The following is a 12,437-nucleotide window of genomic DNA, read 5'->3' on the forward strand; positions in this document are numbered from 1 at the left end:
GAGAGCGTCCACGCAGCACACATATGTTCAGACCCACATTGGTCTGGCCCACATTCCATCCTGGGCATTCTGCATGAACAAGACACAGTGCCTACTGAAGAGGGAACTCTGGCACTGGTCTGGTCAGCAAGAGAAACAAGCAGTAAGACATGTGAAGAAAGCCCTGTCCTGACTTCAGGTAGGTGCTGAGGTTGGGAGGGATAGTCGTGTGGAAGAACAGGACAAATCTGAGAGGTCTGAGATTCAATTCCAGTTCCAGGCCTGTGTGGAGATTTCTCTTAGGTTAGCCCTTGGGGCACAGAAGGATGTGTCCGGTGTGTAAGGGGCAATTTCCAGGTAATAAGTCACGTCCTCTGCGCAGCTGCTGGTAACATTGAAGGGCCTCCAGGAGGAAGCGGCTGAGGTAGGAACAGGTTTGGCACAGCGGTGCTCAGTGCCTGGGATCTCCCTAGGTCACCTGGGGGCTGAGGTCGCTCAGGGCAGTGGTTATCATCCCTCCCCTCCCCCCAATACACACCTAAGCCACAGGGACACCAGGGTGCTCCACGTGCTCTGATATTGTCCCCCCATCTTGTCCCCTGTCGATGACCTGCACTGCTTTCCCCAGCATCCACAGACTGGCCAAGCTGAGCTGGAACATGAGGGAGGGGTGCACCTGACAGGGAAGGGAGCCGGGAGAGGAGTCCAGGTCCCCGGAGAGGGAGAGAAAAGAGCAGAAGCCAGCAGGTGCAAGGCAGCAGCTTTCCCCTGCCCCAGGCCAAGAGGGGAGGTGGGCCAGCCTCAGCCAGAACGTTCCAGGTCCAGAAGGAGACAGCTCCTTCCTCTCAGTTCTGCCCGCTGCCTGTGGGGGCGCTGCTGCACTTGGCCACAGTGACACCTGCTGACCAGGGAGGTACCCGCCCGTCCATTCATGGTCATGATGCTGAGAAAGCCTCTGGTGGGAATCTCCAGATTATAATTCCCTAGAGGGACATTGTCATGATCCTTTAACCTGAAAAATCCCTTGACATCTTATTTTAGTCATAGGGATACCCATTAAGAAAATCATCTTTGTTTTTTTTGTTTGTTTTTTTGTTTGTTTCATTAGGTCAATAAGTAAATTTTATTTATTTATTTATTTATTTATTTATTTTTAAGATTTTATTTATTTATTTATTTGAGAGAGAGAGAGAGAGAGAATGAGAGAGCATGAGAGGGAGGAGGGTCAGAGGGAGAAGCAGACTCCCCGCTGAGCAGGGAGCCCGACTCAGGACTCCCGGGACTCCGGGATCACGACCTGAGCTGAAGGCAGTCGCTTAACCAACTGAGCCACCCAGGCGCCCCAATAAGTAAATTTTAGATGAAAGATTCCAATGGCACTTGATATGCTTTTGTGAGGAGAAAATGGGTTTTCTTCTCACAACTCCTTTGAAGATATCGCTCTGACACAAGCCAGGGTGTAAATAGGGGAAGCTTCTGCTTTTCCTTCTTAATAAATTCCTCCTCTGTCATTTGGACCTCATGCTATGCTCTACAAATCAAATTCAAAACTGCAAGTGAAAGATTCATGAAGAGAAATTCAAGTTATGATATAATTTTATTCACATCTTGGAAAAGGTCTCTCCCCTTGGTACTATAGGTGAGGCCCGAATGCAGCCGTGGCCACCACATGGGGTCACATGGGGTTGGGCGTGAGTCCATGTGGGTTGGACCTGAGCTAAGGGTCAGACCTGCCTGGTGCAGGTGACTTGGGGCAGTGGGAGGACCGTGGTGCCAGGAGAAAGTCCCCTGTGGACCCCAAGGTGGTGTCTGCACTTCCTCCAGAGTTTCGTAAAATCTGAGGGCAGGGCCTAGGGCAGCAGGGGCCTGGTCCCCTCTTCAGGAAGCCTCAGGCAGCCCTTCTGCATGTGAGGACAACTCATCCAGGAAGCAGAGGAGACACAGCCCCTGGGGCCCACCTAGGCTGCCTGGACCCAAGGAGAAGAGGAATTCCCGCAGGACTGTGCTGCCTGAGGCAGCTGTCTCCCCTCCCGAGTGATGCGTGATTACATCTGGGGTCCAAGTGATGTGCAATGACATCCTAAATCTTTGCTCTCAACTGTGAAACTCAACAACAGTCCCCGTAGTCAGAACAGCCCCCCACTCTGCCACTGTTCAGTAGGATAAACACAGACTGGAGGATAGAGAACCTGCTAGAGTCTCCCACTCTGCAGGGGCCAGGCTAGGATCAGGGAGGATACCTGATCTGAAGGCCTGAGTAGCCATTGCTCAGAGAGCAGGTGAGAGAGAGAGAGCCAGGCCATGGAGGAGGGTTTGTGCACATCCCTCTCTGTCACTGTGAGTCACGGCCAGACACTCTCACTGTGATGATAGGTGACACAGCAATGAGCAGCCTTGTCCTGGCCCTTGTGGTCCTGGTCATGCTCTGGTGAGGCATGTCCTTTAGTTGTATCCTCAGAATCAGCCAGCAGGTGCAAGGCAGCAGCTGTCCCCTGCCCCAGGTCAAGAGGGGAGGTGGGCCAGCCTCAGCCAGAATGTTCCAGGTGGTCACTCACATCTGTATATATAACCAGCGCGGGGACCTGGTGTGGCTTCTGCTGGTATCAAGATTCAAGTTCACTCCTGAGCTCATCTCCAGAGCAGGGGATCCTGGGCCTGCCCAGGGCCACTGACATGGATGGAGGTGGCCTCAGGTCAGGGGAGCCTCGCAGCTTATGAGAGGAGCAGAGAAGGGCCTGGACGAAGACAGGGAGGCTGAGTCAGAAGTGACTGGCCCAGCCCTTAGGGGAGGGAACAGTGTGGACACAGTGAGGGCAGGGCCCTGACCCCATGGACCCTGAGTGGTAGGGAGCAGGGCACCTGTCCCTCACTCTGTGCCTCTCTGTGGGCCTCTCACCTGTGCTTGGTGCAGCAGGGAAGCAGGGCGAAGCTACTCAGAGTGTGGTCCTCGGAGGACCAGCACCACAGGCTCATGCACATGCAGATGCCCGGGACCACCCCAGAGCTGCATCTGCATCTTGTGGAGCAAACCCTCCCCAGGGGACTATGTGCTCACCGAGTTTCACAGGCTAGGGGTTCAGGCCACTGTGGAAAGTCTCCCTTCCTCTCCTTGTCTTCCCAAGTCCTACCAGGCCACCTGGTTCTTGGGGCTTAACTGTTCCTCTCTGGTCACTGAGCTTGATTCAGATTCTAGACCCTGTAATGATGTGGAAAAGATGGTTTCAGAATAGACTTTTTCACCAGCCACCTGGGGTGTGCATTGTGGATGGGATACCCCAGTGAGATACTGACCGCACTGCTCTGGTGCTTGAGAAGGCACCATACCCCCACGCCCGTGTCTTCCTGGCAGTGAATCACCAGGAAAAGTAGGGGGCACTGGATAGGGGAATCCTGATGTCTATCATGGGGCAATTGGGTGTCTACAACACAACTGGGGTAAGCAGGTGCATGCATGGATTCAGGAGATCCCCAAATACTCCCTGGGACTGTGATTACAGTCATAAATTCATCACAATCCAATGCAGCAGGTCTGATAATGGACCCACCTTCCAGCTAAAGGCTTGCTTGTCCCACCTGGCAGGGATCATGACTAGCTCAGGAATTTTCTGTGGGCAAGGGGGACATGGGGTCTTGAAGAAGGTAATTAGCAACATCACTCTGACCACGAGGTAGTGGCAGAAATGAGCAGAGTGAAAGTAACAAGTGTCTCTTCCTTATGTTGACATGAATAAGTTTGGATACATATTAAGCATATGTTTCTCTTTTGTTCACCTGTGTCATCCCATTATCATCTATCATTAGATGTGTTAACACTAACTAGTAAACTATATCTCAATTTTGAAGTTATGGGATATCAAATCAGCAGGGACAAAAAAAAGGATCACTAGTAGACTAAAATGTATTTTGAATTCTCTTGTGGGGAAAGGGTGAGCATGTTTGTAATTGTTCATTGGATAGTTTCATCACATTAGGTAGAAACATGGTAGCCAACATTCTCTTTATTCAGAGACTGTGGTTTGTGTGGATCTGGGTGAGTGGAGCAGGGGGGACTGTGGTGGTTATTAACTGTCAGCATTGACAGGCTAAACTGTATTTCACAAAATTCCTTTCTGCATTTCTGGGTAGCGTGAGTGTAAAGAGAAATTCTTGGGCACAATTTGGAGGGTAGAAGTGAGGCAGAACCCATTGTGTGTCTCAGTCCCATGGTTGTGTATCTTCTGGCCACTTTGTAGGAGGAGGCAACTCTCCCAATGTCCCTCATTCACCATCAGGATGCATGTGACTCTCCAACTGTCTGTCAGAACCCAGAGCACCCAGTGTGTCTGCATCTTTTTCATTGTTTAAAAAGACAAGTAACAATGTGATCTGTGTGGGGATTGGACACGCACATTGTGGATTTGTGGGAGAAACCAGAGCTTTGTGTGTGTCCACAGGGGCCTCCTGAGGTCCTTGGGGACCATGGTGGTGATAGAGGCTATCCTGCATTGGGTTCCAGAATGCAGACTCTGAGGTGGAGAAGTGCATGTGTAGGAAATGTAGGAGCAGGAGGGAGGTCAAACTGGGCAGAAGGAAAAGTGACCCACACAAAGTGAGACATCAGGTGAGGCCTCATCCCTGCATGGGGGGCTTTAAGCTGAGACCTTCCAGGATATCTGTACTGGGGGTAAGGCCTTGGGACCTTGGCTTCAGGAAATATTCAACTGAATCTGTCTGAGAAGGGGCAGAAACTGGAGGAGGCAGTGTTCTGAACCAAGAGCACTTCCCAGGGAAGAGTTCCCCCATGAGCTTCCAGGGGTTCCAGGCAGAGGTGAGTGCGTGCGCGAGCCCAGAGGAGGGGTGACCACAGTGGGTAATGCACTGGTCTGCTCCACTCAGAGTCCCCAGCTGCCATGCTGCCAGGGCTTCAGGAGCTCAGCGGAGCTGGAAATTTCTGGTCATAATCCTGGCCAGTGGGGTGAAGGAGTGGTCCATGACCACCATATAGAAACGCAAGAATAATGACCAGTGTATTGATGCTTCTTTCTGTTTGTCCTTCCACCCAGTCCCTCTGTTTCCAAACATACTCAGGCCATGACAATATCGTAACCCCAAATCAAGCCACTCTCTACAGGTACTGCCTGAAGGGTGGATGGCTGGGAGGTCTGGGGACCTTGGACCTGGTGACCGGCGCCAGACCTCACTGCTCTGTGCACAGGCCTCCTGGGGCTGGGGGAGAGTGCGACACACACGGGGAAGGGGTTTGTGTCTCACTTCCCCATCTGCCTGTGTCACCGTGAGCATCAGCATTGCTGTCCCACACGTGACAGTAATAGTCAGCCTCGTCCTTGGCCCGGGCTCCGCTGATGGTCAGGGTGGCCGTGTTCCCTGAGTTGGAGCCTGAGAATCGGTCAGGGATCCCTGAGGGCCGGCTGCTATCACCATAGATAATCGTCACAGGGGCCTGGCCCGGCTTCTGTTGGTAGCAGGAAACATTTGTACTTCCAGTGTTGTTTCCCCCACAGGTGATCCGGGCTGTTTGTCCCAGGGTCACAGACACAGATGGGGGCTGAGTCAGCTCATAGGAGGCCACAGAACCTACAAGAAAGAAAAGGAGCTTTAGGTTTCCAGCTCTGGGTCTCATCCCCGGAACACCATCACCTGCCTGGCCTCCAGGGATTCTCCACGCCCTGTTTCCACCCTCCCACCATCTCAGCACCTGAGGCCCTTGGGTCCAGCTGGTGGATGGATTATTTGCCCAAAGGAGATCATCCTCATTTTTCTCTGCCCAAGTCAGAGCCAGTGAGCACTTGGGGGAATTACACGCCTCCAGTCTCTCACTGCATCAGGGTGAGGACCATCCTTCCCTTGACAAGCTGCTCCCTGCTTAGCTCAGAGTCAGGGCCTGGATTGCCCCCGATCCCTGGGGCTGCAGTGGGTCTGACCCTGGGTGCAGCACCTGTGCAATGAGCAAGGAGGCCAAGGAGGAGAGGGGTCCAGGCCATGGTGAAGGATTCTGCTCCCAGAGTCCTGTGCCTGGTCTGGATTGATCCCAGGCATCTCTTACGCCTTTCAGAGGGACAGGATGGTCATACAAATGAGCTGGGGCTCAGGGGCTGCTATTGAAGAGCCTTGTGGTTTCATAGAAGGGCTCAGCCTCAGGGGACACAGAGAGGGGAGGGCCAGCCCTGGAGGTCCACCCTCAGCCCAGGGGATTTTTCTTCACCTCCTGGTCCATAGCCTGGGGTGCCCAACTCCATCCTCTCCATGTCCTGACTCCACTCCCGAGCTGGTCTGTCCTGGCTGAGCGCAGAGGTGGAGTATGTCTGCATTTTCTGAGCATGATAGCATGTTTCCTCTGCAGGAACTAGGAGGCTTAGGTCAGTGCATTGCCTAAGCCATATCTGTGTTGAGGAGCATTAGAACCCGATCAAAAAGTTCTCCCTTGCCATGTGCATGTAGAGTTTTAAGGAGCCATTGAAGTGCTGTAGGTGTCTGTCCTGAGGGCTGGTCACAGATGTTGTGCCTCAGTATCCCCAGGGTGCAATGCATGCTGGAGCAGACACAGCTTGAGCAAAGATCGACAGTGACTGAGTGCAGCAGGAATGGGCTGGGTGGGGAGGCATGAAATCCTGGACCTGTGCTAGAGACAGAGACAAATTCACAAGGACACAAATATGGAGAGCCCCTGAGTCAGAATTTTACATCAGAGTCAAAGGTGATAGTGTAGAAAACCTGCACCCTTTCTTTCTGGTCTCAGGTCCTGGTGAACAACCGTCCCTGTTAGAACTCCTGATGCCAGACCCTCCCCATGGCCAGGTGGCTTGGCCAGGTGATCTCTGCTGCCCCCTGGTGGTCGTTCTCCGGGAGGCACAGGGAAGTCCATTGTCCAGGTGCAGATTCAGAACCCACTGCTCACATCCTGATTCCCAGATCCTTGGACTGCTGGCCCCAGGGAGGAATTACTCTTCTCTATGTGGCCCTTGCCACTTTCAAGGCCAGACTGCCGGAGATCTGAGTATCCATGAAAATCGGAAGAGGCCCATGTGAGGAGGAGAAGGCAAAGCCCATGTGAGGTATCACTGCTCCTACCATTGGGGTGGTGGGTCGTCAGGAGTGTGGTTCTGGGCTGGACACCAGGGGACACAGGACTCAGGCACTGCTTCTTACTGGCCCTGGTGGCTGGTGCAACAAAATAAGGTGGTGGTGGCTACAGCTCCAAGGACAGAGACAGGAGAACACTCACCTGGCTAACCTTTATTCAGACCCACTTTGGTTTGGCAGACTTTCAATCCTGGGAAATCTTTGTGAAGAAGATAGTTTCTCCCTCAGAGTTTCCATGTTGTGGGTGGGGTGCAATAGTGGACACACTTGTTTTGGTGAGACAGTAGACAGCCCCTACCACCTTTTACCTAAGTCTTATCTTCTATATTCATTTGAAAGCCAAACCATTGCTATTCCCACGTCCCTCTTGGCCAGCACTGACCTTGTGGTTCAGCACTGGCCAATGGATATGTCCTTCATCTGGTGATCTTTCTGGGGACTTTTACTGTCATGAAGTAAGGAGACAGACCAGATATATGGAGTGCCTTTCCTGGAGCTGCAACAGCCATGTGAGGTGTGTTGTCAGCAAGAATGAAAAGCAAAGCTCCATAGGTGAGATATTGGGGGGGAAAAGTGAGTAGATTTGGGACGTCATGGAATTGGTGAGTCTCTGGAAAGTAGCCATTTACCTCCAGACTTTGTTGGGAGGGAGTTTGTCTGTTCCTGCCTCTGATCATCATGGGTATGTTTTGCATTAACGTTTTTGTGACCAGTAGGGAAATAATGACCACAAATCAATGAACTAATCACATGATAGGGAAAAACCGTTCAGTAGTAGGTAATATGCATACAATTAAAATGGATATCAGGCAGATACTGTGTGGGGAGAAGCTGCAGGAGGCCTCTCTGGGGAGGTGACCCTAGAGCTGCTGTCAGTCAGGATGGGAAGAAGGAAGGGGCACGAGGACATGTGTTTGGGGACAGCAGGGTCAGTCCCTGCAGGGAAGATTCCTGTTTGTCTGATCCTGAAGGAACAGTGAGCACCTAAGGTGTCTGTGATTTAAACCTTGTCCGTTTCAAGGGAATATGTTCTTACAAATTAAAAATTGGGGGGCTGGAGTGATGTGTTGTCAGAATTCATTTTGCTGTTTGTTTCTGGTTTTGGTGAATCCCAGGAGTGGTTCCTGTGTGAATCTGGAGCAAACTGAAAGGGAGACAGCAGCCTTTTTTGTAGCTGACGGTCACTGTGGCTCATCTGCTGGGTGTTAAGTCTTTTTCTAATGAAGGATGTTGCATTTGTCAAATGCTCTTTCTGCTTCGATTGAGAAAATCATGTGAGTTTTGTATTTTATTCCATTGATACGATGTATCGCACGAATCGTTTTGTATGTTGAAACACCTTGTATTGTTGCAGTAAATCCCTCTTGTTCCTGGTGTCTAATTCTTTCTATATGCTGCTGGATTAAGTTTGATAGTGTTTTGTTGAGGATTTCTGTGCCTGTATTTGTAGGGGACAGCGGTCTATAGTTTTCTAGTGATGTGTACTTTTGGTATCAGTGTAACAATGGCTACATGAAATGAGTGGGGAAGTCTACCACATTCATCTATTTTTTGGAACCCGTTGTGAAAAATTCATACTACAGTTGAGTTTTGAACAAGCAGGTGTTAGGGGTGCTGACACAGGTGTAGTCTAAAACCTGCATATAACTTTTGATTCTCCCAAATTTTAACTACTAATCGCCTCCTCTTGACCAGAAACCTTACTGACGACATACACAGTGGATTAAGACATATTTTCGATGGTATATGAATCATATATTGTATTCTCACAAAAAAAGTGAGTCCAAAAAGAAAATGTTGTGCAGAAGAAAATTAGGGAATTAGGATAGCTGGTGCTGGTGTGTGGGGCCCAGGCAGCCCCTGCCCGGCCAGCACCATGTGAGCCTCTAGTGTGGACGGGCACTGTGCTCACCCTGTGCACCAGTTCTCACCAAAGGACATCGGTGGGGATATGTTTAATCTGCACAATCTGTACTTGTGCATTGTCACCAACAGGCCCTAACAACGTGGCAAACAGACACGAACTGCACTAAGCTCCTCGACCCGCAAGCCCCCTATGCTGAGTTGGGTTCGTGGAGCCTGGCCTTCCCTTGTGACCATCCGGAGAGGCAGCAACCAGGGAGTAATGTGCAGATGGGACAGTCCGCCGATGGCTCTAAGGCCAAATTCCATGAGCACAGCAAGATCTGAGTGACTAGGGAGGTCACCCACCCACTGTGGAAGGGGATGGAAGCCCAGCCCAAGGGGTGGAGCATGCAGGGGAATGCCATCAAATGGACCTTCACCAAGTTCCATATTGTCCAGAAAGCTGTGTGGTGACACGATAATGTCCCACAGAAGGGCCCCTGGTAATAAAGAAGGAACTTCCCTGCCGCCCACAGCTCTGCAGGCGTGCACCCCCCACCCAAGCCCACAGTCCCTTGGAGAGGTCCACACGGTACCCTTACTGTCTCCCTGAAAAGCAGGCTTCTGCTCTGGTGTAGACCCCAGACCAGGCAGGCACCCTCTACCGGAGCAATGTCCCTCCAGCTGCTAGCTGCTCAACACTCCCCACCCCTGGCTGTCTTGTGGGAATAAAACATACAGATTTGGGGGGAAAAGCATGAACAAGAGAAAATACATTTACATTACTGTTGCGTAAACCCTTGTGAGTAACTGGACTGGAGCAATTCAACCCGAGTTGGTCAAGGGTCAACTGTGTACCTCTCATGTTGCTTCTTTCTGGAGAACCTAACGAATACACCTCGTTAGATATAACTCTTTCTTACTGAAAGGTTTTAGTTTATCGTTGCTTTAGGGTTTACAGGAGCAATCTACCTTCCCCAAATCTACCTTCCAGTGATTTTATATCACTTTGCATAGAACATAAGACTATTTTAATATGTTTTTCTCACCCCACCCCCCAATTTGTGCTATGGGGATCCTGTGTTTTATTTTGAGATTCATCATGAACCAGGGCATATTGTTATTATGTTTGTCTTCACACAGTTGTCATTCAGAGACATTAATGTAAGACAGATGTTTAGGTTTGTCCATGTAGACCCCATGGCTGATTATCTTCATCCCTTTGTGTGGGTTCACATTGCTATCTGGTAGACTATTCCTCTCTGTGAGGAGTGTCTATCACTCGCTGTTGTAGCGAGTGTCTGTGGGTGGTCAATTATGTGACATTGTGCAGTCTGAAAGCTTTGTCTTGCTTCATTTTTGAGAGATATTTTCACTGGATAATGAATTGCAGGTGGACAGATTTTTCTTTTTTTACAGATACGTATTTTTTTTAAGATTTTATTTATTTGAGAGAGAGAGAGTGTGCAAGTGGGGCAGAGGGAGAGGTAGGATCAGACTCCCCGCTGAGCAGGCAGCAGGACAAGTGGCTTGATCCCAGGACTCCAGGATCTTGACCTGAGCCAAAGGCAGACGCTTCACCAAATGAGTCACCCAGGTCCCCCTACAGATACATAGTTTAATATCTTTCTTTCAAAAGGTATTTCTCCACCGTCTTCTTGCTTGCGTTGCTCATAGTAAAATCTGCTTTCACCATATTTACCCTCTGCATACCACCCGCATGTTCTCTCTGGCTGCTTCGCAGATGACTCTTCCACACCGGCGTTCAGCAATGTGACTGTGATGTGGATGACACTGTGGGTACTTCCTGGTTCCCAAGCATGAGCTTTGTTGAACTTCTTGAATATGTTGGTTATTGTTTTCACCAAATTTGTAATATTTCTGTCCAATATTTCTTTAAGCATCTTTTCTATTCCCTCCTGTCTGTCTTCTCTGCTCGGGGGCTCCAGTTACAAGTATAGTGGCCTGCATGAGGTGGTCCCGCAACCAAACGAGGCTCTGTTCATTTCTTACAGTCTTTTTTGGGGGGTCTTATTTCATTTTGAATGGTTACTACTTTGGTGTTGTGGAGTTCGCGAATCTCTTCTTTTGCAGAAACTAATCTGTTGTCATCCAGTGCATTTTTATTGTCAGACACTGACTGCAGTTTTCATCTCCAAAGTGAGATGTGGCCCCATTCAAGGGTCATCCACGTCTGCACTGAACATGTTCAGTCATGCTCTGCCTCTTCAAACAAATGGAGTCTCATTACAATGGTAATTTTTGTGTTGTCCCTCATACATCCTCTGTAGAGCCCGCCTGCGGGGCAGGGAGGAGGGAGCAGCCTGTGGACCTCAGACCTGGGGACCTGGGTTTGACCTGCTCATTGGTTTGTGCACAGGTGTCCTGGGGCTGGAGGAGAGGGTGACACAGACGGGGAAGGGGTTTGTGTCTCACTTCCCCATCTGCCTGTGTCACCGTGAGCATCAGCACCGCTTGCTGATGACAGACAGTAATAGTCAGCCTCGTCCTCGGCCCGGGCCCCGCTGATGGTCAGGGTAGCCGTGTTCCCCGAGTTGGTGCCTGAGAATCGGTCAGGGATCCCTGAGGGCTGGTTGCTATCAGCATAGATAATCGTCACGGGGGCCTGGCCTGGCTTCTGTTGGTACCAGTAAGCATATTTACTTCCAATGTTGTCTCCCCCACAGGTGATCCTGGCCGTCTGTCCCAGGCTCACTGACATCGATGGGGGCTGAGTCAGCACGTAGGCAGCCATGGAACCTGCAAGAGAGAAAACGCGAGGTGGGCTTTCACACTCAGGTCTCGTCTTTAGGACCCCCCACCCACGTGACCTAGATCGGAGTTTAGGGATACTCTGGACTTACACGGCACCCCTCCCATCAGTTTCAGCCCCTGGGGCCCCTGAGCATGGCTGGTGAATGGAGCCTTTGAACAAATAAGAATCCTGACCCTCTTTCCCTGGGTAGGTGCAGCCCCTAGGGCTCACGCAGAGCCCTCCAGCCCCTCATCCTGCAGCAGGGTCATGAGCATCTTGCCCCCCACAAGCAGTGCCCTGCTGAGCTCCATGTCAGGGCCAGGCTTGTGACAGTTCTGTGGGTCTGGGTGGGTGTGAGCCTGGGCTCAGCACCTGTGCAGTGAGCCAGGAATGCGAGGAGGAGAGGGGTCCAGGCCATGGTGCAGGTGCCCCGATTTTCTCCCTGAGGCACTAGGCTGGGCACATGCCTTCCCAGGCCTCTCTTATCCCCTTGCTGGAAACACCCGAAGGTTATGCAAATCATTTGGGGCTCAGGGGCTGCTGCTGAGGACCTTCGCGGTTTCAGAGAAGGCTTGGCCCCAAGGGGCAGAGAGAGGGAGGGGTGGGCCCTGCAGACCTACCATCAGCCCAGGGGATTCTGCTTTGCCCACTTGTCCCATAATTGGTTCTGAAATGTCCTTCCCAGATTTTCTCCTTTCCTTGCTCCTAGGTGACCATAAGAGGCTTAGGTCAGTGCAGTGTCTACCCAGACCCCTGTTTGTGAGCATCAGACATGAAG

General features: G+C 51.0%; 1 protein-coding gene across 1 annotated transcript; it reads right to left on the minus strand.

The window, feature by feature from the left end:
* Positions 1–517: 517 nt before the first annotated feature.
* On the minus strand, positions 518–11,659 carry LOC135362489 (immunoglobulin kappa light chain-like). The gene is made up of 3 exons (XM_064577719.1): positions 11,362–11,659; positions 5,279–5,553; positions 518–655 (listed from the first exon to the last, which is right to left on the minus strand). The coding sequence occupies exons 1-3, from the start codon at positions 11,657–11,659 to the stop codon at positions 518–520; spliced, it is 711 nt and encodes a 236-aa protein (XP_064433789.1).
* Between the last annotated feature and the right edge of the window lie 778 nt (positions 11,660–12,437).

The sequence above is a fragment of the Mirounga angustirostris genome, unplaced genomic scaffold, assembly GCF_029215605.1.
Source record: "Mirounga angustirostris isolate CCGP_5_RB_7025 unplaced genomic scaffold, mMirAng1.0.hap1 SCAF_14, whole genome shotgun sequence".
Lineage (NCBI taxonomy): Eukaryota > Metazoa > Chordata > Mammalia > Carnivora > Phocidae > Mirounga > Mirounga angustirostris.

Bases quoted from the DNA above. Each gene is read 5' to 3' on its own strand.
- LOC135362489 (XM_064577719.1), bottom strand. From the start codon at position 11,659: ATGGCTGCCTACGTGCTGACTCAGCCCCCATCGATGTCAGTGAGCCTG. The intron at 5,554-11,361 runs GTGACACAGGCA...TCTTTCTTGTAG, and splicing joins AAGCGGTGCTGATGCTCACG to GTTCTGTGGCCTCCTATGAG. The intron at 656-5,278 runs GTGTGGGACAGC...CTTCCCTGTCAG, and splicing joins AGGCTGACTATTACTGTCAC to GTGCACCCCTCCCTCATGTT.